Raw genomic sequence first — 26,903 nt, 5'->3', positions numbered from 1 at the left:
TTGGTAGGATGAATGTCAGATTTAGATAATTAGTTTAAAATCTTGTTATATGAGAGAGAATAATCTTAGTTTCATCTAAAGGTCAGAAAGTATTGTGACAAAGCTATTATTGTGAAATTTAGTTAGATCTTTCAAAGAATATTGAATAAAATGTAAAATGTTACTCTCCCAAACTGAGCACATTGCTGTAAAATTGAAAGGAGGAGAAAGAAAGAAGTGGGGTTACTGTGCACAGAAGACTGGGGAGTGTCTACAAATGACTCCAAATGCAAATTAATATGTTACTTCAGGACATGTATAAGGAATATTGAATGGGAAATGGGATGTCTGATCAGAGACAGGGTTTGGAAAAAGAAAATTTTATTTTTCTGTACTGAACGAGCAGACTGAAAAGAGGTGACTGTTTAGTTGAAGAACCTGGAACTTGTACAGTTTCATCCTTTTCTTCCCCCCAGAGAATTCTGAAAGAATTGGGATGTGAAATTGGAGGTCAGTAGCAAAGATTTTTACTGGAACTAATGAGTCAGAGGTGATACAGGAAACTAGAGAGAATAGCAAATGCAATCCTGTATTTAAGAAGGAACTATGAAGACGAACCAGGCAGCTAACGGTTGATCAATTGAAGCAACTTCAGGAGCATGCAGTGCTTTCAAAGAAATTTTGAAGAAAATTTACATTAATTTTGGTAACAAAAATGAGACACGTGCTTACCCACTGGTAGATTGTCTGACTAATGAGAGCCCTCATTTAACAACTTACTTCCTTGAAGGCAAAAAAAATAAGGCATGGATCTCCTGCCATACCTATTTACTTGAATAGTTTTTATTTTTTAAGGAAGTCAAGGGTTTTAAAAAAAAAAAAAAAAGTCAAAAAGAAAAACTCAAAACCAAAACAGAATATACCACAAAAGCAAAATGCTGCTAGAAAGTACATGCTAAGATGCAGCTTTCCCTCTCCTGCCTTTCATATTTATAATCTCTTATTTGCCTGTTTAACAGGACAAGGAACTTGTTCTTAGCTAAATTATAACATTGATAAAAAGCCCCTTGTAGATTCTTGCTTGTCTGACATGCAAGGAAATCTGATAGAGAATGCATCATCTTTGGTAATTTAGTGGTGGACAATTAAAATTGAAGGTGCTTCTTCAGAATGCTGTTGTTTGATCGTAAAGGGTTGTGTTTGGCTTTTTTTTCCCCCATTTTTAGCTGTTAGAGCTGTATGCCTTTCTGACTTTGCCACATCCTGAATTTTAATTTATATGGACAGGTATCTGCACAGCGAGAGTTCTGCCTCAGATTTTTTTCAGCTAGATTAAATATATGGCCTATTTTAACACAGAAAAGTTCAGGGGAAATAAGTCATAAGGCATATTATCATACAAGAGCAAAGTAAAATGTATTCATATCATTATATATCTTGTGCCTCTGAGCCTTTTGCTATTGTTGTCTCATGATTATTCTTACAATGACAGTAAAAAAAAAAAAAAAAAGTAGCTTAAGAAGTGTACCTTATGTTAGCACTTATATACAGAAAATTTTAAACCAGTGTTTTTAAGTGTCAAGTTTTGATGGGTTTAAAAGTCCACAGAAACCATTCTGTGTGCTATAAACAAAAAGAATTGCTTGTTTTTTTCCTCTGTTAAGAGCTGGCTGGCATGATGCAATGGCTTAATATGTTTTGCATTTACACAGAAAAAAGAAGCAAAGATTACTCTGTTTTTAATTCATTGTCTTTCAATAAGTGTATACTTTTGGCATATTTGAATGACTTGCTGAATTGTTATGTACGATAGTATGTATTACTAAATTATTATTCATGAAAAAGGCATTAGTGAAAGGAAAGTCTTAACCCCCAGTTGTATTTTTCTGCCTCACAAATTAAATGAAAATGTGATATAAATTGATGGCATGAAATGTCTTGCTCATCTTAAGCCTGATATCCATATCAATCTGCAATTAGCGTGTCCATTTTTCTTTAACCTTATATGTTTATTTTGTTCCTTTTAATAAATCATAAGGATCAATCTTGTGTATTTTATATATGCATACATTATATTTTCTTTAAGTTCTTCCATAATTTAAAACCTATCGCATTTGGGGACAAATCTTGGTGGCTGTGCATGTGTGTTTGCTCTGTGGGGAATGCACTGCTGACTAAATATTTCTGCCTTGAAAATAGTCGAGATGTGTTTTAGTTGTTATGAGAATGAACATTGAAATGTGGCTCTGAGAAGCATAAAAAGCTTTTCTGAAATAAGATGATCTGGTACGGGTATCCTTGCAATAAAGTTGTGTGCTTTTTCCTTGCTGTCACTCGGATGACTTGCTGTTGCAGTGTTGTCTTTTAAGTAGATTTCTCGTGGTAATATCGGAGAATCTGCTGTTGAACATGTCATGAGTCATTTGATTAAAATAGTGCTACTTAAGATTTATTCTCATCAAAACCGCTGAGAGTCCTCATCTTGCTGTCAGTCCTGTTCAGATTGCTGCGGAAATAATTTGTACCATGGTAAAGCTCTGTCTTGCAAATTGTTCTAAGGTAACATTGGTATAGTATCTAGAGACTTCCATTTAGCTCACACGTTTACCAGGTAATCTTCTCATACAGAGTATTTAAAACCATAGTAGATACTCTTAATACATGTACATGTATACTGCTAGCATGCTGCTATGTGAGGTGCGTTACTGAATGCTTTTTTTTTTTTTATAAAGTCAAATCAAAGATTTCGTGATAAAATCAAAGATTTAGTGTTAAAATCCAGAGGGGTTTGTTTAATTTAGTTTGGTGTAGCCTAATGTTCTCCAGTGCTTTTGATAAAACTGCTGTGCCCTGGGAACCTAAGGAAGCTTCTTTGTAATGCCCTATTCTGGCATTAGTTAAATACCAAGCTCCAGCTGCAAATTGGTGAAAACTGGAGCTGTTCCCTTATGCAGTTGAGAAATGCAAGCTCAGGCCATTCTCCACAGTGGTTTCTGGTGTGCGTTAGTGGATTGCAAAAGAATCTACATTTCTTGAGTAGTAACTCCTAAAAAAGATGGAAGTACTGCTTTTGGAACCTCTGTTGTAGTGGTGTTTTTTTTTTTTTTTGTTTGTTTGTTTTAAACCAGTGCCTTCAATAGTAGGGTCTGTTTTTCAGATGCTTAAATAATTTAAGTCAGTACTGGAAAACAATTGAATATCATGAAAATTATACACAAGCATAATAGTGTCATTGAGGTCACAATATTATGGCCTGTACAACCTCTGTTGAGTTCATTCGTGCCTATATGTTGTGACAGGATTTATGGCCCATGCCTGTTTTACTATGATAATATTTTACACCTGTGGTTATCCATTTCTTGATGACCAGCTTGAGACTACTCAGGGCAATTTACGTTGATACACTTGAGATCTCATGGCTACTACTGATGTTGGGGAGTGCTATATAATACTGAGCATTGCAGAGGGTGGGAAATGTCCTAGTATCTCCCATTTGTCACTTAAAATAGATAGAGGTTTAACCTATTTTGGCTCTTTTTGCCTTTCTTGACTGATATATTGTGGAAACTTGTTTTATATCTGTGAAAATCCATATTGAGAATAGTAGGCACTGTGAAGAATGCAAGCATGACCCTGTAGAGTAGAAGTCAGCTAAAAACCAAACTTTTTGAAAGAACTATTTTTGAAAGAATAAGTAATGTTACTTCTTTTTACAGAATGAAGCAGAACTTAGCTATAGAAAAAAATAATGCATCATTGGGTAACTCAAAACTCTCTATTCTCTGTCAGGGATGGGGAACGATGGGAAAAAGATGGAGTTGCACGTAGTTGCTTACTGGGAGTAACTATGCAGTGTGTTTGAAGATGAATGTAATTAATTTGAGTGTCTCCCATCAGGACAGCGTACTCTGTCCAGTGTGTTTACAGTTTTGAGATACTTGAGTGTTCCTTTTAGGAATGATGTGTGAAGATAATGGCCATGTAGGGGTTCTACAAAGCACCCAGCCAGTTCACTTCTCTGTCTCCGAGACCCGTAAAGAGACCATAGAAGAACATGAGGATGCATACGATGATGGTTTGCTTAATACACTTGTAGCAGTCTGTGGTTTGGGGTCTACCTGAGCCAGAGATTCTGTGTTTAGCAATGGTTTCTATACGTTCTTCTCCATCAAGGACTTACATCATCTTTTTGAACTCATCTACATTTTTGATATCTATAGTCTAACACAGCAGTAGTTCTGTAGCTTAATTGAATATTTGTGTGTTGTGTAGTTCTTAGTTTTAATACCTGATGATTTTTTTTACCTTATTTTATTTCTAGAAATAATGAAAATTGTTCTTTACTTACCTTCATATAGATCTTTGATTTTAATTCTCTGGCATCTTCTTCAGTACTCTACCTTTGTCAGGCTAAAAAAAAAAAAAAGTTCATGCATTCACTTCCCTTCATAATTAGAATAACCTTTGTTACTCTTTTCTGGATCTTTTATAGTTCTCCAGCAGGGTTTTTTTTGTTTTTTTTTTTTTCCTCCTGATAGGGTAGCTGGGGACAGAAGAGAGCAGCACTGTACTGGCATGCATTACCCGAGATAGGAGCACACAAAGCTTTCATACCACAGCATAAGGGATTTTTGGTTTTGTGTTGAAGGTCTGAGGGACTGAGCATGTGTCATATTTCCACTTTAATACTTTCCTTGAAGTTCTCACTTTCTATTTGCTTTTTGGATTACCTCTAGCCACTGGGGGTGTTTTCTTACAGAACTGTCTATAGTCATGCCAGATATTTTTTTTCTCAGTTATAACAGTATAAAAATTAATCATTATCTTACCACATACAGCTTACTCATTTACTTACTTGGAATTTTATCTGTCATGTTATTATTCGTATACTTAATATTTTGATATGGTTTTTGCAATTTTCAGCAGTCAGCTTTGATTTCTGTTGTAGTAGATAAGTTACTAACTTCCGCACTGTAGTTCATATATGACTGAATCATGCAGGACAAACTCTTGTGGTGTCCTTCTTTCATCTTAAAAGCTGAATGTTTGGTTTTAACCTTTGATTTTTGTCTGCTAATCTACTCTTTGAACCAGTGATTTTTTTATTTTTTTTTTTAGTATTTTCAAGACCCTTCTGTAAGGGAACTTGTTATGTACTTTGGAAATCTAGATAAGTAAAGCATATCATTGTTCCTTCCTCATGATTCCTGTAAGCAGTTATTAATAGAAGTAATTATAACCATCTACAAAAGTAGCACTGAATCTTTCTCATGTTACCTTGTTCACATATGTGCTAAATCTAATTGTTACTCTTCCAACAGCTTTGTCTAATAGAGATGTCATTTATTGGCCTATAGGAGGCTTTTCATTTAAAAAAAAAAAAGTCCATGTGTCTTATTATTCTACCGTGGAGCATATTTTTAACAAAATATGTCAATAGAACACTTAGATTCATTACTTAAAAAGTTTGGAATGCCTACCTTTTGGTCTTGGTGACTTTTTTTTCCTGTTTGCGTTTAGAAAACTTCTTTTTTGAAGAGTTCCTTCTAGCTTATTCTCCGTAAGCCCAGTATGGGAGCCTCAGAATGTCCCTGTGTTCTAAATACTGGTGGGAAGAATTCATTGGATTTTCAATGGGTTTTTGGAACCTCTGTAAAGCCAGTAATGAAAGCTGCTAAGTTGCACAAAAATGGGCATAATGGGGGGGTGGGGGCAAAAACAGCATTGCCCTTACCCCCATACTCTTGCCAAATTCTATGTGTGGTATTTTTAGGTTATTGCAAAGGAAGAAGTCATTTTAACTTTTATGTTAAATACTGGAATTCTGTTTCTTCTACTCTTGCTGCATTCACTTGCTGGGCTGATTTGGTTGAAAATTATTTTGAAAAGGTCAGTCTGAAACAAAATCCTGAAAGATTTTAACCTGAATAACTACTATGTGGCATAACAAAGAATAATTGAGTATAAGGGCCAAATGAGAATTTCTGTGTAATGTTAATAATCAGCAGTAGTATCATGGTGTCAGCCAGACCTGTATTATGAGTAAATAACCATTTTTCTCCCCACTCTTTCTTTCTTAAGCCTATGGAAAAGTGTTCCTAGTAAGGAAAGTAAGTGGCCATGATGCTGGAAAACTGTATGCCATGAAAGTACTGAAGAAAGCAACAATAGTTCAAAAAGCCAAAACAACTGAGCACACAAGGACAGAACGACAAGTATTGGAGCACATTAGGCAATCACCATTTTTGGTCACATTACATTACGCCTTCCAAACAGATACAAAGCTTCATCTCATTTTAGGTAAGTAGTTTTCAGGCTTCAACTCTTACATTAATACAAAATAAAATCTAAAAAATAAATATATAATCCATCCTTTTATCTCCTTAATGTTTTGTAGTTTTTTTTCATGTGGTCTTAAGTACTGTGTGTTTGGAGATTGTATGGGAGAATATAGGAAGTAAAATACAGTTCATCTTCAACAGTGCCTTTGTGGTTTTCCTGTTTGAACCTCAGTGTGCTACTCTGACTTGGGGAAAAAAATATTATACTTCTTTCTTTTGCATGCAAGTCACTGATATGGTCATAACTGCCTAAAGCAGAGGTGGAAAATTACTAAAAATAAATTTTCTTGAACTTACCTAGAAGATGAAATCTTTATTTGCAGCTTTTTTTTTTTTTTTTTTTTTAACTGTTATTATATACTGCATTAGCTTTCTGCAGAATTTCAGACTAATTGCTACTATAATTGAAACAATTTTCATGGGCATTAAAATGATTCCCTTACTTTCTCTGTATGCTGTCTTTGCTTGTGTGGCACAAAGGTTGTTGGTAAGGTGGAGTGACCAAAAGTAATTTTATTTCTGGGATCAGTTGGTAGAAAATAAGAAAAAAATACGCTGTCAGGTACATAGCTTAATTTTTTGGGCAATCCTGCTTGGAGCCAGTTTTACTTGATGGTCCTTGTGGATCCCTTCCAACTTGGGATAGTAAAGAAATACTTGAGCAGACATACAGCACATTTCACTCTGAAGATGACTTACACCAATCACATTAAAAATAAAATGTATTTTGAAATGTTGCTATCTGTTTGAGAGGACAGGGCTGCCTGCTACTACGCTGACCAATTGGTAGGTTCTAGTATCACTGAACTGCTGCAAACTGAAAGATTCTCTCAGTCAGGCCTTTTTGCCTGAACAGATGCCCTCATAGTAGGATGGGCAAGGCCTGTTAAAGGTGATTGTGCCTTCATTTTTATGTCTGGGCAAATTCTTTAAGACACTGGAATGTACAGGTTGTTGGTCAGATTTCCTGCTCTAAAATGATGCTGGAAGTACATATACATGTACTGTGGAGCCTTGGTTTAATGAGTTCTTATTGTTCTTCAGCTCTAACCTGTTACTTGCTTTTGTGCGTTACTTTATTTTTGTAAATTCTTCTTGTAATTCTTCTTGTAACATTCATAAATATCCATTTACACAAGATGCCTGATAATGAACTATTGTATAGCAAGGCTTATTAGAACTTTCTTTGTTCTACTTCTGTCCGTGCCATTTTGCTTTCCATATTTATGTGAAGAACCAGATCTATTTCTACAGCATTTGCAAGCTTGGCATGAGATTGATAAGGAACTTTTTTGAGTTTTCAACTAAGATAGAACACCTTCAACCCCCTGCACCCCCCTTTTGAGACAGCACTGTTTTAGGGAAAGAGGCTGACGTTAAGAATTTATTTCTTCTTCTGTTGTATTCCCCAGTTTTCACTGCCTTTTAGAGGCCTGGCTTTCTTGGGAGGGTCAAGGATTTTTCCTCATAATGAGGAGTATGTACTTAGAGAGCTGGAAAAGGGTAATAAATGCAGCTTTAAACCTCGCTGCTTCAGGAAGCTTTTGCTGCCAAAACTTTGTTAAACCATTTCTCTCTTGAGTATTGAGACTTCCATGTTTCTTTTTTTTTTTTTTTAAGGTTTATTTGAAGAAGTAAATGGTCCTTTAATTTTCTGGTTACTGTTAACTCATAACTTCCACTTGTTGAACCTTAATTAACAAGCTGATTTAAACTTTGAATTAATAATTTTTATTAATGTTGTATGAATCTTATCCCACTGAATGTCAATTCTTAGGAAGGTGTTCTACATATGTGCCTTAGTTTCATATATTACCATGGGATAAAATGTGCCTGAGAAGCTCAAGATTAAAGGAAGTATTCATTAGATTCCTTTTGAAAATGTGATTTTAAAAGTGTAAGGGTTTTCACAAATACCTTTGAAAAGGATGCTAAAGAATATATAAAATAGTATCAAAGACTTGAAGATGCTGAAGAGGTGAAACAGAAATTAGAAATACATTGATAGCTTTGTGATTCCTTGATGTTAACCTTTTAATAATGAGGGTTTCATCTTTGATTGTTGTGGTATTCAATTTATAGATGAATAATTTGGAACAAAAAAAATAGATGAAACATGAGACAAATGAGAATGCATTATAAACATCATAGTACTAATCCAGAAGTTTTTGGTTAGAATGTAGTTTAGATCATAGAATCATAGAAAGGTTCGAGTTAGAAGGGACCTTAGAGTCCATGTAATTCTATCCCCCTGTCCTGGGCAGGAACACCTCCTACCAGACCAGGTTGCTCAAAGCTCCATCCAGCCTGGCCTCAAGCAGTTGCAGGGATGGGGCATCCACAACTTCCCTGGGCATAAAGAATTTCTTCCTTATTACTATTCTAAATCTAACCTTTTTTAGTTTAAAGTCATTATGCCTTGTCCTGTCACTATACTTCCTGACAGAGTCCATCCCCAGCTTTCCTGTAGCCTCCTTTAGGTCCTGTAAAGCTGCTATAAGGTCTCGCCTGAGCCTTCTCTTCTCCAGGCTGAACAACCCCAGCTCCCTCAGCCTGTCTTCATAGGAGAGATGTTCCAGCCCTGCAGTCATCCTCACATCCCTCCTCTGGACTCACTCCAAGAGGTCCATGTCCTTCCTGTGCTGGGGGCCCCAGACCTGAATGCAGTACTCCAGGTGGGGTCTCAAAAGAGCAGAGCTGAGGGGGAGAATCACTGCTCTTGCCCTGCTGGCTTCACTTCTTTTGATGTAGCTCAGGATATGGCTGGCTTTCTGAGAGCACACATTGCTGGCTCACACTGAGATTCTCATCCACCAGCATCCCCAGGTCTTTCTCTTCAGAACTGCTCTCAATCCAATCTCAATCGGATTCCATTAGAAAAATTTATGTATTTCATATACAATATGAGTATGTATGTATGTATTACATGTGTATTTCACATATATATATGATATTGATAAGTTTCTCTGTGCATTTATTTTTAGATAAGTATAGGTGACAAGAATAATTACAAGACCAGAAGAGCCTTTTTTATGAAGGGAAAATTAAAAGGTTGAGATTATATCCTCATTAGAGTCAAAGAGGAGGGAGCCCAGTAGCTGTGAAGAACTTTACATAATAGAAAGTACAGTGGGCATTTACTTCCCACCCTAATACAACATCAAGGTGAAGTTTCAAGTGAAAAAAATTCAAAGCTGATGTATAACTAAGTTTTTTTGTTCTTTGTGTTTGCTTTTCCACAAGTTTACATGAACCCATTCTTAGAGCAACAGTTGTTCCAGAAATGTCCTTTTCTTTCCTTTTTTAGCAGAAAATGGGAATAGAGTTGTGTAGTGCATGGTGTTTTTTTTTTTTTTTTTTTTTATCTGCTCTTTTTAATCATTCTTTTCAACAGAGAAACAAACAAACAAAAAACAACTATTGTGGCCTAAGGCTACTTTATAATTAATTTAGGCTTTGTGCCCTCCCTAACAAACAGCAACAACAACAACAAAATGGTTTGCTGCATGTTTTTTTGTCTGACTATGTAAATCCTTGTAAATAACTTCTTTGCTTCTTTGATGTAGTGTTGGAATTCTGCATTTCAGAATGGCTTCTGAATTTTCAGGGAAACAGCATCTGCCTGTGTTCTACCCAGCTGGGCTTGGTGAATGAGCAATGTGTCATTTCAGGTTCAAGAGGTTTTAGAGTTGGAGCTTTGGTGCAATACTTAATACAAGTCCTTGTGCTGCCAGATTACATAGCAGCAGTAATTTAATCTGAATCAAGTGCAGACATGTGGTTGTATTTCTGTCTATTTTCCAGAATACAGAATTTGGAGCCAATTCCAGTTTTTAGATTGATTTTAAGCTGGGATTGAAAGAATGAGGTATTTTTTTCATACAAGTATCAGTTCTAAACAGAACTTGTCACATGGGGTTAAGTTATTACTACTTCTAATTGTAAAATGAGGGTTACTTATGATTTAGTATTGATGTTTTCATATACTTACTAACATAGTTGAATCTTCCTTACTTTCCTCTTTGATTCTGCTATTATTCCTTTCTGAATGGAGAGCTGTGAAAAGAGTAGAGAGATCAGAGTATGTGTAACTTGTATATATGCTTTCTGCTTCAAAGACTTTTTGGTGTAATACATGGATCTGTAGAAACTGTTCAAGAAAATGTTGATAAGATGTTGTGGAGTACGTTCCCTGCTCTGTGTATGTAAACCTCAAATGCAAATGAACTACTTTGTTGTATGTTGCCAGTGTAAGCAATTCTGTATCTAAAATGTTGGTGTTGCAGTGGAACTTTTGTATTAACTATTTTTTCCCCCTTCCTGTCTGGGAAAACCACCCTGTTGTGTCCTGCAAAGAATCAAAGTGTGGTTTCATGTGGGAATGTGTGTGGAAATAACCTCCTTCAGGAAGTTTTGCCATATAAGTTCCACTTGCAAAGGGTAAAACTTGTAATTGCCCATAGGTGATTATTTCACTTAGTGTCTGTTCTTTTGAATCATCTGTTTTAATGTCAATCTGGCTTGTTGCTCTTAATTATTTCACAAGGGTGTACAAATACTCACTTCATAGATATCATTTGTGTGCTGTTCTTCTTATTTTTCTGATTAAGTGAAAGACTGATTTTGCAAAAAATGTTAATCTTCCATAATTTATGAATATTTATGGCTCACTTTATCGTTTTGCTGCTTATTTAAATTGGTAATGCTCTTCCATCACTCCACTAATAAGGAAACTGAGTATTGTACAATGGGATGAAATATTACAGAGTTGCAATAAAGTAAAAGCATCTGATCCCAGAACATCTTATTAAATAACTTACTGCAATATTAATAGTTACTTTGTAAGAAAATTAAGCTGTCAGAAAGTGAAATTACAAGGTTCTTTGTTCTACTTTTTAGACTATATAAATGGAGGAGAACTGTTTACTCACCTTTCACAAAGAGAGAGATTCTCAGAAAATGAGGTGCAAATTTATATTGGGGAAATAGTTTTGGCGCTTGAACATCTACACAAGGTAAAGTAACTTTATCCTTTCAGTGGATGCTACAAGCTGATTTTGTAGAACTATCAACTGTATTCACATCATATAAAGTTAGTAATATTTTTTAGATAGTCTTAAATTCAGAGTAACTTTACCTACCAGTGGGTCATATTAGTTGTACAATTAGAAATACTTTCCAATGAAATGTCTATTTATGTGTACCAAAGTAAGGCTACATGTTTTTTTTCTGCAGTGCAAAGAGTATTATTGACACAGGATAGTTATTTTTTGGTAATCTCTATCAAAGGGTAGAGTATGTCAGTAAACCGAATTTGTAGTCAACATGAAGAATGTTTGGGTTGCACTGTTGTTCAGTTCTCCTTGTTTTGTGTACAATGAAACAGCAGAGTTTTGAAATTTTGCCATGACTGTAGGCAAGCAAATTGCTTTCAGAGGCAAGTATTCAGTCACTTCTAGATGCAAAGGGTCTATTATGTCCTATGGCATTACCTGGTGTATTAATTGCTGAGAATTCTTGAGCCTCTCAAAGGTATTTCTTCAAAGACATTTTAAAATTCTCTTTTTTGAGGGCAGTCTCTGAGGTGTCAGTGGAAATAATGGGAATTTTGTTAGCTTTACATTTAAATGCATTCCGTGTCTCCTTGATATGGTTACAGTGATTTGGCAATGCTTTTCTTGTATTCTGTCTGCAGTTGGGAATTATATATCGGGATATAAAACTTGAGAATATTCTCCTCGATTCTGATGGCCATGTGGTGCTGACGGACTTCGGTCTGAGTAAGGAGTTTCTTACTGATGAGGTGAGTATTTGAATCTCCACTAATGGTGGACAGAATCCAACAAGACCAAAAAATCAGATTCTGTCTCATGGAAATATAAAAGCATTTGAGAGAGCAGAAAAAATGCCTTCTCAACTTTTGCTTTGTGGAACAAAATCTAGTAGTAAGTTCTCAGTTCATTGGTCTTTGGCCTGCCAGTGTTGCTAGACATTTTTGTCTGTTCTAGTTTTCCCTGAAATGCCTTCACACACCCTTGTGCTGCCCTTTATGTGCAAAAGAAGAGATACACAGGAGTCAGAAAAGCCACTTACATTATCATTTTCAGATGCCTTTTTAAAACTCTCTGCTAATACTTTGCAGTGACTAGGCAAATGGTATGCTATGACTCTTATTTATGCTAATAACAATTTTTGTATTATTATCTTGTCTTTTTCTCCTGTATTTGTGTCACTTCTGATAAGCTTAATTGCAAGCTTTTAGGATAAAAGTTTCTCTCATTAAATAAGTGAATAGTACCTAACATAACGATTACTGACTGTTAACGTTAGTTGTCAGTTATTTCTAAGGTAAGGTATATCCAGATATGCTTTTAGATTTCAGAGAGTCAAAGAAAGTTGTAGAGGATTTTGTTTCTGGAGAATTTAAAAAGTAGGTTCTTTTTCGCTTTAGGGATCAGAGGTATTTGATATATGGGACTGGACTGCAGGTTTGAGTCTGTTAGAAGCAACAGAGGTTTTCTAAAAATAGGTAACTGGTAGTTTCCTCTGGAATATTTGCATTTCAAATGGAACCTGGTAGGATTCAGGGGGGTTCTTAACCATTTTAAGAAACTGGAAATGTTACTTTATTAGTGTGTAAATAATTAAAATATATACAAAGTGTCAATATATTCCTCTTAAACTATAGAGTAAAACAAAGAGGAAGATCAAGTAGCATGACAGGATTTGCTACAGTATGTCAGACCAGTGTACTTTCAACAAGGAAATACGAAGAGATGTGGTTTTCAGCAGAAAAGAAGGACAATAAAAGGTGTGGCTAGGGAGAAGAGCAGGGCCTGCTCAGAGTTGTAAGAAAAGCTACAGGAGGCACAGGAGAAAAAATACTCTGGGTTATATTACTGTACACGTAGGGGAGAATAGCAACTGTCCTCCAGGCCTTGAGCAAAAGTTGAGTGAGGCAGAAATCTTCCCTAGGATAATAATCTGTCATAATAAATCAGGACCTTCTTTAAGTCTCAAAACAAATGGCTTTAGGAAATATACTTGTTTCTCATCTGTGCTCATCTTCAGGATATTCTTTATAAGCAGGGCAAGAAAAAGCGAGGACTTGCATAAGCATCAGAGATACCTGTCTGCTTTTCCTCACATTTGGAACCTGATTCTTCTTCCTCCAGTCATTTTTAAAATAATGCAGTCTTGCTGCTTGGTCATCTAATGTTGCTTTCTCTGACATATACCACAAAATCTGTTCATTTACCCATACTTTTTTTCCTCATTCACCCTAACATTTTATTTTCATCTTCCCTGTCAAAAAACATTTCTAGTCTCTTTTAAGGAGAAACTTACCTACAGTTTCATTTTTTTCTTTCAAAAACCTAAGAAATCGCCCGCACTTGACTAGTTTTCAAATTACCATTTTAAGTTAGATACTGAACTTGAACATGATTAGACTGTTCCATTTACACATAGAAACTGACATTTCATGTTGTACTCTGTACACAATTTAGCTACCATTAGAACAATTAAAATTCACATTACAAAAGTTACCTGCTAATTTATATTTCTGAACTGATGTGCTTACAAGCAGTAATTTTTGCCTACATAATTGCATGGCTTTATATCTGTTTTCATGCTATTTGGGTAGCGCTTTTAAATAAAATTAAACAAGTTGGATAAGAAAAGAGTATGTTCTTGCAACTGTATTGCATATGCTAGCATGTTCTCCTTTATCCCCTTCTTCATGCTTCCCCAATCCACCCTTCTTCTTACAAGTTCTCTACTACATGTAATAGATGTGCTTGCATAAGTCTTTTTGGGACCTCTAAAACATGTATGTTCTTAAACTTTGCTTACGCATTTTACAGTTTTTCTTAAAAATAAATAAATAAATAAATTCTTATATGAGGGTAATAGCAGTTCATTTTTTTCCTTTGCTTTATTTTTTAAAAAGTCCATACGTGTTTATCTGTGTACAAGAAGAAGAAATAATCTGACCCAAATAATGTAGTTGAATAAAAATGAATTTTCACGTAGGATAACTCAGTATCACAGGGTATTTAGGTATGAAATGTTTTCTGATATGAACTGTACGTAATATTTCACAAAGACCAAGAATTTGACTAGCCTAACCACACAATGGGATTAGGTAAGGGCTCGAGAAATTGAAATGAGTAGTCCCTTTTAAGTATGCAGTAGCTTTTGCTGTCTTAGTCTCATGGTGAATTAAGGTTGATTTTAACTCTCACCTGAATTTCAGTGAAAAATGGGGAAAAGAGACTCTTTAGCCTTACCTTTTTGTGCATCTCAGTTAAGTCCATATCTAATTGGGATGTAGAATTTATTTGCAGATGGTGTTAGAATAAGTAATTTATCTTGGAAAAAAAAATTAATAGGACTAACAGATTTTGAACACTTTTTCATTGCACACGTGTTATCATGTTGGTGTTCCTATTTTTTTGGAACCATTAAAAAAAAACTTTTTAAAAAATCAAAACCACAAGATTTCTAATTTTTGCCATCCTATTTCTTGTGTAGTATCTTCATCTTTTGCATTTGTGGCTTAGTCTTCTTTGAATCTCATAGTTCTGCTTGTATGCTGGTGTTATTTTGATTTGGTTAATACTAGTTTAGCTTAGTCATCAGGTTTGGTTTTCATTTTAATATTTATTGATGAAGTGTTAATTCATTTTCTAATAGTTTTTTTTTCTGACAGCTTTGGTTTTGTAACTATATGAAATACAACAGTTTAGAATGGTATATATGGAGATCTTTGTCTTAGAAAAAACAATTTGAATTCATTGAATTATTTTAGTAACCATCTATTGGATCATGCATAACAATTAGCATTTTTCTTGTTAAATCCCATAAGTAAAATTTCTCCTGGAATAAGAGGAACGCTCAAGTCTGCTTTGTTGGTACACATCTGCTTTAGTTTAGGCTTGTTTTGAAAGTTTTGTGTTTTAAGCAAACAGATAAAAAGAAATTGTGTAGTAAATACAAATGTTATCAGACTTTGAACAATATTTCCGAGGGGACACAGAACAGAAATGCCTTAGTAATAACTGATATAGAATATCTACACTTCCATAAGGGATGATTGAATTCTCTGGCTTCTGCAATTCCGTGTCAGTTGGGTATCTGTGCACTTCTTTCTATGATGTACTGTGAATAGTTCACATACATTATTGCTTTTGCATCTGAAAATGTCATCAGAGTTGCAAATTTAGTTGCAACTGTTAAATGCTTTTCGCAGTTGAATTGCTGTTGTAGTTTATTAGCTGGTTGAGTGGGCACTTTGTTCTGGAAGGAAAATTATTATGTAAACCTAAAAGGTTGCATTAAAGGAAGACTGATGAAAGGTTGTTAACTCACTATGGATTTTGGTCAGTGAAGTGGAAAGGTTCATATACAGAGCACTACAGAGGTGGTCAAGAGCAGAAGGAAATGGAACAGTGAGGAAACTGACAACAGTTTGACATTGATTTATTGCTGTATGAACTGTCATCTCACTTGAGTGACCTACTAGGTTATCTGTGCATTTAATTATAAAAGTCTTGACAATTGTCCAATTAAAACGAAGATGTCTGATAATTGAAATTTGATAGTGCATGCTCTGAACGCTGAGCATTCTCTTGCAAAGATAAGTTAGAGTAATCTGTACTGCTGATGACTTCCTGTATTTGTGTTTTGGTTAAAGAGTTGCTCACCAATGTAAACGTAGCACTACTTTAAACTGTAGATTACACTTCTGGAAAGAGGAAAAACTATGAAAAAGCAAACTGAGTAGTGTAGTTAATCCACAGTAGTTAACATAGGTTATAGATCCTATCTGGGCAATTACTGATTATTACCCTTGTTTTAGAAAAAGATATGAAACGATGTTAGGAAAGATTTTTGGCTTTAGTTGGTGTACTTCTGTTGGTGTTTCAAGTATCCTGAAACTGAATATTAAGAATCATAAAATCACCAAACATTCTGAAATCACATAACTGCAGGACAGGTCTCATTTCATTGCAGAACGAGGTCATCAATGATCAGGTGACTGTGCCTTAGCCCAAGCTGTATCCCTTTTTCAGTGTTTATAAAGATAATCTTGGTCTTGCCGCATGGAAAAGTAAAGCAGAAGACTGGAGCATAGAACATATTCTGCCCAGATTTTGATGCCAAAATCTCAGTGCCATTAAGAGTTTTTTTAAGACAGATCATGATTTCTTACAATTACTGCACTAGTATGCCATTCAGTTATTTAAATATGCCACTCAAAAATGATGTTTTGGGGAGAAATACTGACCTGTGTGTTAAATAGTCTGGCATCTTCTATCAGATCTTACAGTAACGTGTTTGTAGTCAACTTTGGAAAAAAATGTTTCTCTTTTCCAGGACAAAAAAAATTCATTTGTGTCGTGGTTTAACCCGACCGGCAGCTAAACACCACGCAGCCGTTCGCTCACCCTCCCCCCTCCCTCTCTGGGACGGGGGAGAGAAATGGAAAGTGAAGCCCGTGAGTTGAGATAAAGACAGTTTAATAAGACAGGAAAAAAAAATAACAAAATAATAATAACAATAATAATAATGATGATACAATGGTGATAATACGAAAGTAATAATAGTATGTACAAACAAGTGATGCACAATGCAATTGCTCACCACCCGCTGACCGATGCCCAGCCTAACCCCGAGCAGTCCGGCCCCCTCCCCCCGGCTAGCCACCCCTATATATTGTTTAGCATGACGTCAGATGGTATGGAATACCCCTTTGGCTAGTTTGGGTCACCTGTCCTGGGTCTGTCCCCTCCCAGCTCTTACTGCACCCCCCAGCCTACCCGTTGGCAGGACAGAGCAAAGGCTGAGATGTCCTTGGCTTAGTATAAGCACTGCTCTGCAACAATTAAAGCATCGGGGTGTTATCAGCACTCTTCTCATTCTAAGCCAAAACACAGCATTCCACCAGCTACTAGGAAGAAAATTAATTCTGTGCTAACTGAAACCAGGACAATTTGGAATGCAAAACCCACCAACCTCACTGACTTTTTCCTCATAAATTTTTAATCTCTTGAATGATTGCAAATACTTAACCTTGATGAAACTTGGGCAACCATGTATGGTAAACTTGCATGACCAGAGTTTCATGGCTATGTGAAAATGATTTTAGAGCCAGATGTGTTGCATTTGAGCAAAATTGCCTGTTCCTCCTTTTACATTCAGTGCTCTCTGATTTCATAAGTATGTATGGGGCATCTTCTATGCATTTTTTTATTCTCTTTTTTTTTTTTTTTTAAATACATTTTTGAAGGCTTTACAGTGGTAGCTAGAAGAATTCCTTGCAGAATGAATGCTCTTTCATACCTTTTAATTTTGCCTCTACTTGAAGCAAGAGGGTGTTTTTTCAGGTTTTGCTTTTTATTCTGTTCTTCTTTCTTTTGGTACTCCTACTTTCTCTTCTCAAAAGATGATGTTTTAGAAAACAAGTCTTCCAAAAACTGGAATTTTGAGAACCCAATACAAAATGTCCATCAGGGATGAAAGTGGTATGTACTTGCATTCCTCCCACGCAATAATATACTGTTTCTGAACTTCTTTTGCTTAAGAAGAGAGGTTCTTGTTTTCTTTTCTCTATGTAATTTGCTTTATAAATCCATCATTAGTAACTGGTTTAAATAATTCCTTGCAGAATTACAAGTGCATTGCACTGCAGAAGCAGACAGCCATTTCCTAAACCTGTGTAAAAGTTTCCTTGAGTCTCCATTTTACATTAGATGAGGGCTTAATTTTACACAGTGTTATGTCTTGGGGCCACAACTATAGAGGTCATGTGTTTCTTAGCTGGCATGCAGTACCTTCACTGATAGGGTTAGGCTCTCTCTTTTATTAGTGCATGTTCTGATGGCAGCTGCTGGCAGGCAAATTTCACTCTTACTTGAAGCAGTCATTAGTCTGCTTCTGCCTGTTTTGGAAGCAGTCATTAGTTTTTCTAGCTCTGTGGCATTAGATATAATATCCAACATGGTACTTTTGACTTAGCTGGCTCCTTCAAGTAGGAACAGTCCCCAGGATAGTATTATTTTTTTTTATTAATTTCCAGATGATTTTATTTAATTCTTCTTGGGATGACATTTCAAACTAGTGGACCTTTGATCTGTAGTATTGCAACTGTTCTTGGTCTAGTCTATGCCTTTACTTCATTATGAATTTGTCAAATGCAGTAAGTAGGTAGTCTAGCATACCACTAAACATTTTTCCAATCTTTGTTCTTCCTCTGTCTTCTACAGAGATCATACTTTTGTTCCTGAATAGAAGGTACGGCTACAGAAGCAACAGTCTATACCTGAGAGAGCTAATGGGTGAAGCTGTACTTACTGATCTGGACAGCTTAATTCCCCAGTGTTATGTCTGGATATTGTGACCAAAAAGGCTCTCAAAAGAATTTTTAAAAACAAACAAAACACAGCCTGGCACTTATTTTATTGTAATAAGATTTTCAAACAAGATTTTCAACTTTCATTTTAAATCTGCGTCATGTCTTCAGCCATTAGAAGGCTTTTATGTCAATTTTCATATACCTTCCTAAATTGATTCTGAAATTGTTCTTCTGGATAATTAAAATGATGGCAAAGAATAATGCTACAGAACTGATTTCTATGGAAACATTTTATTTTTTTGGTGCATTTCTTATTTTTGAGGTAAATAACAGTAAAATCACTTTCAGATAGGATGGCCTCTAAGACTCCCTGAAGGTGCAAACCCTGTTTCTGCATGGAATTTTATGTGGACTCTATGGCAGTGCAAATAAATCTCTATTTAAGGCAGTATTCTTTTATTTACCATATGTTTTTCTCATTAAACTTACTAAGGGAACTCTAATGGCTCACCAAACTAGTAGCTTATAGCTGATAGAACAGTTTGCTGATAGCTGATCCATGGGATGCTCTGTATGATACTGCTCAACACTCAAGTTTTTCAGTCTTACAGTCTATTTCTTGAGGACCTGTGGTTCTTGCCTAGCTATTCAGGGAGTAGCAGAATGGGGAGGCTGCTCCCTGCAGTAGTGTGAGCTGGGGATGCAGTACGCTAGCTGACCAAGGGCACAATCCCACAGTTCCCAAACAAGATCAGAGCAGGTCTATTGGCAGTAACCAGGCTCGGGTAACAGTGCAGCAGTTCTCAGGGAAGCTTATAGTGAAGAGGAAGGCCTGAGGTCAAGTCAGGATTTGAAGGCAGATCAGGACCAGTGAGGTACACAGCCAAGTACAGGCATACCTGCAGTGTAGCTCATTCAGAGGTCAAGACTGAGGATGTGAGTTTCAGCTCCAGTGAAGGTAAGGTGGAGGAGGTCCCTGAGCAGGTTCCACACACAATCAGCGGGACTGAGTCGGAGTTGGTCTTGAACACAGGTGGCTTAACCCCAGGGGGTGTGAAAAGAGCAGGTTGATATGCCAAGGGTCCTGAACACAGTTATCCTGGGGAAGCTTTCATTGTTTGTGCTTCTTGGTATAAGAACTTAAGTTACTGGCTTTCAGAACTCTGTTATATAAAATACAAATAATAATGATGTTTTCCCATATATTCTACTTTTTATTTTTTAATTTCTAATTGATATTATTTGCTACACTACTGATAGAGCCCAGAGAGCAGCCTAGAAGTTCCATCTTCCTTTGTTAAAGGAACTTTAACAGAGTTAACTTTGACTTTGGATTTAATATTTATTTAGACATATAAGCAGTTAAAGTACAGAGTTTTATTCCAGCACATTTCCCAAGGTAAGGGTTCTAGATAAATGAAGAACTACAGTGAGGTTTCTGTAGAGCAGTACAAACACCAACATCTGTTCATGCCTAGAAATGCTGTACCACTTTAGGCATTTCATAATATTCTAATAAATTGTTTATAAGTTGCTCTTGAAGGGACAGGAACATGGTTTCAGTTGATAGCGTGTGAAACTATTTGTGGTTAACTTAACTCTTGCCCTTAGTTAAGTTTGACTCTCTTACTCCTGAATACAGTGGTGTAATATGTCTCTTCTAGCCTTTCCTGTCTGAATTTGCATATTTCCTAACCAGTTATTTTGTTTTTCTTTATTGGCCTTATAAAAATACTAGAATGAATGATGCTTCTGTTAATTTCAAAATATGCGTTGAATAAAATGAAATTAGAAAAGACTTTATATTGTTTAAAATGGTTTTCCTTGTTAGCTAAGAAACTGGTGAAATTATAAAATGAAAGGAAGGATCATTGTCCCTACTATTGTGGCTGAAGCTATTCCCATTGTATTTATAATGATAAATATGCACACTAGGAGACTGTAGGAATCTCACAGAAACACTAACCATTATTCTTCTAGAGGTCTCACTGACTTTAGTATGTTTCTAGTATTACTACTTGTTGCCATTTCTAATTCAGAATTGGGGTTTGCTTTTCTGTCTTACCATCTTCAGTGAGACGTTCTGCAGAAGTGTAACTTGCAAGTTTCATTTGGGTTTACATGGTCATCACCAGGTGAAGTGCTGATTCTGTCCCAGTCCTAGTCAGGTGTCAGTTGCAGGTTATTTGCCCGAAGAATGCTGGGACTTCTGCAGGTGCAACTTAAATTTGAGTGCCGAGAGCTGTTAAATACTCTAATAATATAAAGTTAGATGCTTAATATCTTGTGGGACAGGGTTCCTCTTTGAAGCAAAATTTGTCACTAAAGCTTTAATGAAAATATCAGTCAGATGTTAGTTGCATCAGTCTACCTTCAGAACGGAATGACACAATGCATTGTAGGCATTTTGGTTGAGCTGACTGCCTTTATTTCACATGGATCCTCTTGTCAATAAATAGAAAGATCTATTTATTGATAATCATATCACAAAAGGAAATAGTTGTTTGAGGAACTGTAAAAGCAGTTCAGGATTTGTCCAATATAACCTTATAGTCTGGGACAATATCCAGTATGATTCACAGCAGCCTTTCTGCAAACATCAGAAATGCCAAGAAAAGCCTGTTCTTTGTGAAGAATCTGCTGTATTAAGTCCTCTTTCTTATATGTTAAAGACATATGAAGCCTTCTGTGTACCTGAAGGTTTTTGTACAGTTCTGTACATCCAGGAAATATTGCCTGGCACAGAAAGCAATACATGCCATGCTCCAGTCTCACTGCAGGAGGGATCAGCTGGCTTTGGCTTGCATTATTAGAGATGGTTGGATGTACCTAAGAAACATCTCTGCTGAATTTCTTGAGAGTCAAAAGTATGTAATCGCTGCAGGTGTTTTTTTTTGTTGTTGTTGTTTTTGGTTTTTTTTTTTAATCGATCAACAGTTTAAAACGTACCATTTTTGGGGGGTTAAGCAAGAGTTAAAGTACTATAGTGTCAAAGAATTTTTAACGTCTGACATTAATTTCTGTTCTGTGTGGACCCTTCCCCACATGTGCACCTTATTCCTGTGCAGAGACATTTCTTTGTTCTCATCTCCAAAAAATGACCACATGCCATGCTCCTGGTAATATAAAAGAAGTTACCCACCATCAGAGAACACTTGGGTTGTAAATATTTATTCATCACAAGTTTACAAGTTTGTATTTGCTAGAATGTTTATTCACTAAATACAAGTCAGAGCAAGGTCTTTGTTTTGGTCAAAACTCGACTAGTTCCAAGAAGTTGGATTGCAGCTTTATATCTTTTGTATATTACATGCAGACTGCTTCCAATTTATTGTGGGCAAGAGACATTTTCATGAAACGTTGGTGGATTTTACTTATCTACAGCCCTGAGTATTCTATGGAAGTTTGAAACAGTTGCTTGTATGATTTATGGTGTGTGCACATTCATGTGAGCTATAATCTGTTAGGTGATTGTTTAAAGAGAAGACCGAAGACATGAAGAGTTTTAGCTAAACTATGATTTTAATCTATTTGATTTTTTCATCTATATTCCTTATCTAGAAGTTGGTATGAGAAATTACTGCCCATGCAATAGAGGGATTGACCTTTACTGTTAAGTAGAAGGACTGTATCTATATTAGATTTAACAACCTTGTTAAAACTTGCCATGCAATTTCAGAGTGGCTCAAAGAGCAGTAAGAATTTCTCTTGTCTTGCTGGGTCATAACATTTTGAAACCTTCCTAATGGTGGAGTCTGATGAAACGAACAAAGCGTTTTAGTTTGCCAGCTAACAAGCTTAGACAAGCCTAGGAATCCCATTGGAATGTTGCTGAAATCTGGAAAAAATGGCCAAAATATGCATAATAATTCTATTACTTCTCTATTACAAAAATATGATGAACCAACGAATAGTTCTTGTCTAGATTGGAGAATTTTTTAAATGAATGTGTGAAGACTCAATCCTGAGAGCAGCTTGGAATGCCTTCAGCCAGCTTTGGTCGGGCTTACCTGGTTCTTCCCTTCTGTTCCATTGTATCTTCCTGCTTTGTGTAACTACGTGCTACTCCACTGCAGATTTCACTTACAAAAATGGTACAAAACCCATGACATTGCATGCCAAATACTTGCCTTTCTTTAAAAACAGATGGCTTTTTTTTTGTGAAATTTGTTACTTGTTTTTTATGCTTTTTCAATCAGCTCTGAAAATTGCCTTTTCCTTTCTTAACAATCATTTTTAATAAAGACTTGAAATTTTTCTCTAAATTCAATATTTTAATTATAGTATGGACAATCTACATTAAATTTATCAAGGGTTTGGCTTTAAGTTATTATCCAATACCACCTCAAGGGTAGCTTGTTTTGCCAGATCTTGAGGAAACTGCCATCACTTCCCCAGTCAAGATGTAAAGCTTCTTTTATGCTTTACTTGCAAGCCTGTTGGTGAGGGCGAAGTGCACAAAACCCTTTTGGTTTGAGACCAATTATATGTTTACATATACAAAATGAAGAAACAAACGAACAAACAAACACCCATTATTTAAGGAAGATGCAGTTTCAGATTTTAGCTTACAACTACATACAAGTGTTTGCTGACAGGTAGAATATATGTCATTAAAGGCTGCATTTTGACTCTTGAGGTTTTCTTTTTCTCTGGACCAACATCACTTACTGTTTCCAAGTTTTGTTTCTGTCTTTTTTGTTTGTTTGTTTCTGTCTATTCTGTATTAAACAACAACAAAAAAACAGTAATTCTTAAGCTATTGTGTTACACTCCAGGAATGTTTCATTATAAATTCAGAATCAAAGGAAATTAAAATCCAAACAATTTAGTAATGGAGAAGTGCCCTTTACCTTTACAAACAACTTACAGAAGATATTAGATACTCTAGGGTTTAACAAAGTCTTTTGACTCTATGCTTGTGTAGTTTTTATTAGCAAGGAGTTCCTGTTAGAAAATACATGCAGTAACATTTGGTGAAGACTAGCATTGTTTAAAAACAAACAAAAAAGCAACAAAACAAAAACTTGGAAAATGCTTTTAAGGAGTCAAATTTCATAGCTCAAAGGAGTGTGATAGCAGTGTGGCTTCAAAATGTGTCACCTCTGACGTTCAGGGTAGTAGTCCAGCTTGGTAAAGAACAAAGTATTTGCGCGTTAAATGGTTGGAGAACAGAAGCAATCTGTTCTTTTTCAAAGGTGACCTTTCATGCAGTTGGAGAAGTGGGTCTTAATTGTGAATGCTGAAAAGAATGGCTTCACTGAATACTTGGCTAATCCTTTGGCTAAAATATGTTTGCGCAAAGGCTGTTGTGAATAAAATAAGCCATAGGACTGTAGGATCCGAGTGTCTGCTGTGGAGCGGTGGTGTGTGTTGTTTGAATGTAATTCTTCAAGTTGAAGAAGTACTTGAAAGGCAATATATTTGAATGTTAAATAATGTCTTCAAATGACAGAATTGACTGTATTAAGACACTTGAGGGCTTTCCATACACGCGTTCACGCTTTGGAGACAAAATAACAAACAGGTTCTGAAGCATTTTTTCCAAAGCAGTATTTGGATAGCAGATATTCTTTTTAAGTTCAGTGCACATGTGTAGAACAGCACACTTGGAACATGCCTCAATATTTTGAGTTAGATACTCCAGATTCAGTGCCTGATCATTCTTTGTAGATGTGTTTTTTGTTGTTGTTGTTGTTTTGTTTTTGTTTTTACCTTCATAAGTGTTCTGTTAGCAAGCTTTATGCAGCTTCCTTATTCCAACACTCATACCTCTTCAGATTTCTTTTATGTTTTTGTTTGGGTGCTTTGCTTTGGTGTTTGTTTTTTTTCTGAAAGCCTCTGAAACAAAATCTCAGGTGTGTTTAAGGCTTTGATCTTTCCCTTTGTTTTTCTTTTTGTTCCTGTTTTTCCAACAAGCAAATGGCTTGCTCCAGTTAGCTCAGTCTGTCCCTTGTACATACAGCAAATTTGGCAACTGCTCATGTGACTGAACTTCATATAGATTGCGCGTTTCTATTGATGTGTCACCTGGCTACCTGGAGAAGTCCAAATTGAAATCTAAGTTTCTTTAATGCTTAACACCAACATGTTGATGATACCGTTGACTCAGGAGGTACTCAGCACATCAGCCCTTGGGCCTTCAACCTTTCAATGTGGGTTGTCTTCTTTTGCTGTGGAGCCTCTTTGAGTTCCAAAAGCTGTTCTCTCTCTATTTTTATTCAGGCTGACTTGAATGCACTGTCTGCCATGCTATGAATAAGCATGAAAGTCACAAGATGCACTTTGCAGTTATGCAGATCTCAGTTTCCAAAGGGTATGATTATCTCTATTTTTCTTAGTCCCTGAACTAATGAGATTCGCTGCTTATTGAAGGAGTTACAGTGCTGTGTATGAGCTCCTTGGGATCTTGTCCTCCACTCCAAGATGACGTTTTTTCTTGACCAATAGTGTTTTGGCCCTGACACTCAGCCAGCCAACATGTGCCCTTCTATCTGTAGCTCTCTTCAGCCAAGTATTGCAGCAGCTTGTTTCTCAGATGCAGATCTTCAGGTGCACGTGGTGAAATAACGCAGGCCTTCACTCCCCTGGTGTTTGGAAATACCTGTCCTGGCTGTTATCTCTGCCTTTTCTTTGCCCGTTTCCCTTGCCCTTTTGGATGTGTTAGGGCATCAAATCAGATGTTTTCAGGATATCTGGGCTCTGAGTTTTTTTTTTTTTTATGGCACTGGAAGCTAACACCCAACTAGACATAAAGGAATAGCTCTTTAACTAAAACATTAGCTGTCAACTGGCAATTTGGACCAGCAGAAGTGAGTCTTTTACAGGCGTGTTGTATATTCTTGATTCCTTGGCTCACCTGAAATCTCATTTAATTCCTGTGGTTTGCTTTGAAGCTTATTAGAGATCTCTGGAGGCTTAAGTCCTCTTTCTGAAAGTAGAAATGTTTATACATGTTCTTTCTGGAGCTTTAGATAGCTTTGAATGCCTGCCTAGCATTCCTTGATTATAAAGCAGGGCCAAGTGATGATACCACAAGATCATCAAGAGCATGATGGTGCAAAGTTTCCATTCTTCTGTCAGCACTTTCAATTGAATTTTGGAGCTAGATTTTTTGATCTCTGTAAACTGTATAATTTGTGGTCTATCTACCATACATACTCTCAGCAAGGAAGATGCTGCTCTGAGGTTTTTTTCTTTGTCAAAATGATTGTTTTCCAGGGCAAATAATAATCCACATTGCATCTCTCCATTGTGGACAGTCACAGTCTAATTGTTCTAAAGCCGTTCAGTGGCTAGGTGCTGTCAACATTTTCGGGTTTGAAGTTAAATATGCTCCTTTTATTTGATGAAAGAAAAGGAAAATGGGATATAGGAACAGGTATTCCAGAGGAAAGGCTGCAGAGATGATACATGTTTGGTATTAAAAGTACCTTGACTAGTTAAAGTAGTTGTGTTTCATTAGGACACTTGGATCAGGCAGAATGATTGCAAGGAACTCAGATAGAGGGCTGTGCCCTACCTTTTTCATATTGCTGTATGGGGAGTGGGAAAAGTTAGAGATCTACTCTCTCCACATATGGAGTAGGAAAAGTCAGAGATCTACCCCATTTATCATACTAGAGCATTTATTAGGAACGTTTGGAAGGTACATGTAGGCACATGCACAAAGTCTGTGCTTAGCTCATCTCAAAGAATTAGTGGGGGATGTAACCTGTCTTTGTTAAACCATACATCTGCTAAATTAAAAAGTGAACTGCCTGCTTATCCACGTGACCCTATCTATGTTCAGTGACCAACAACTAACAAAATTCATTTTGTGTCAATGGCTTCACAAAAAGTTAGTGGGCTCTTAAGCAGCTCAACTGTTTGAAGTAGTCACTTCGTATACCTTTACTAAAAACTAATGCTATTATACAAGAATTCAGAAGTTGGTGAAAAAAAATAAAATGAAACCAAATAAAAGACAGAGGGTGTGTACCAGAAGACTGAAGGCCATCTCCAGATTATCTGTGAGCATGGAAGTACTGCTGACTGGGAGCAAGCATAATGACATGCCTTCAATGACAAGGTCAATATTGGCATATTGAGTTATTAGAGGTGGGTTAGCCACACTTCTCTTTACTTCCTCTAGTGTCTAATTGCGTGATGTTCTGCAGCTCAGACAAAGGAACCACAGTGCTTAAGGCACGCATGCTGTGTGAGGAAAAAGTGCATTCTGCCTC

At 36.3% G+C, this 26,903-nt stretch overlaps 1 protein-coding gene and 1 long non-coding RNA gene across 4 annotated transcripts in view; both read left to right on the top strand.

Annotated features, from left to right (window-relative positions):
* Positions 1-26,903, top strand: part of RPS6KA5 (ribosomal protein S6 kinase A5) — a 78,023-nt gene that overhangs the window by 17,828 nt on the left and 33,292 nt on the right. For 2 of the 3 annotated variants that reach the window (XM_084522760.1, XM_084522759.1), the window contains 3 exons: positions 6,061-6,279; positions 11,220-11,335; positions 12,016-12,123. In XM_084522760.1, the coding sequence (XP_084378886.1) occupies positions 6,061-6,279; positions 11,220-11,335; positions 12,016-12,123 (443 nt within the window). Of the gene's footprint in view, positions 1-6,060; positions 6,280-11,219; positions 11,336-12,015; positions 12,124-26,903 lie in introns of those variants that run through there. The other variant, XM_084522761.1, reaches the window with a different exon arrangement.
* LOC311438412 lies at positions 17,678-18,936 on the top strand. Its single transcript, XR_014694084.1, has 2 exons — positions 17,678-17,848; positions 18,590-18,936. It is a non-coding gene; the product is annotated as an uncharacterized lncRNA (long non-coding RNA).

Source organism: Aythya ferina (assembly GCF_964211825.1).
Source record: "Aythya ferina genome assembly, chromosome: 5".
Lineage (NCBI taxonomy): Eukaryota > Metazoa > Chordata > Aves > Anseriformes > Anatidae > Aythya > Aythya ferina.
Note: the sequence above shows the minus strand (reverse complement) of the source record. Positions and strands in the feature narration are given on the sequence as shown.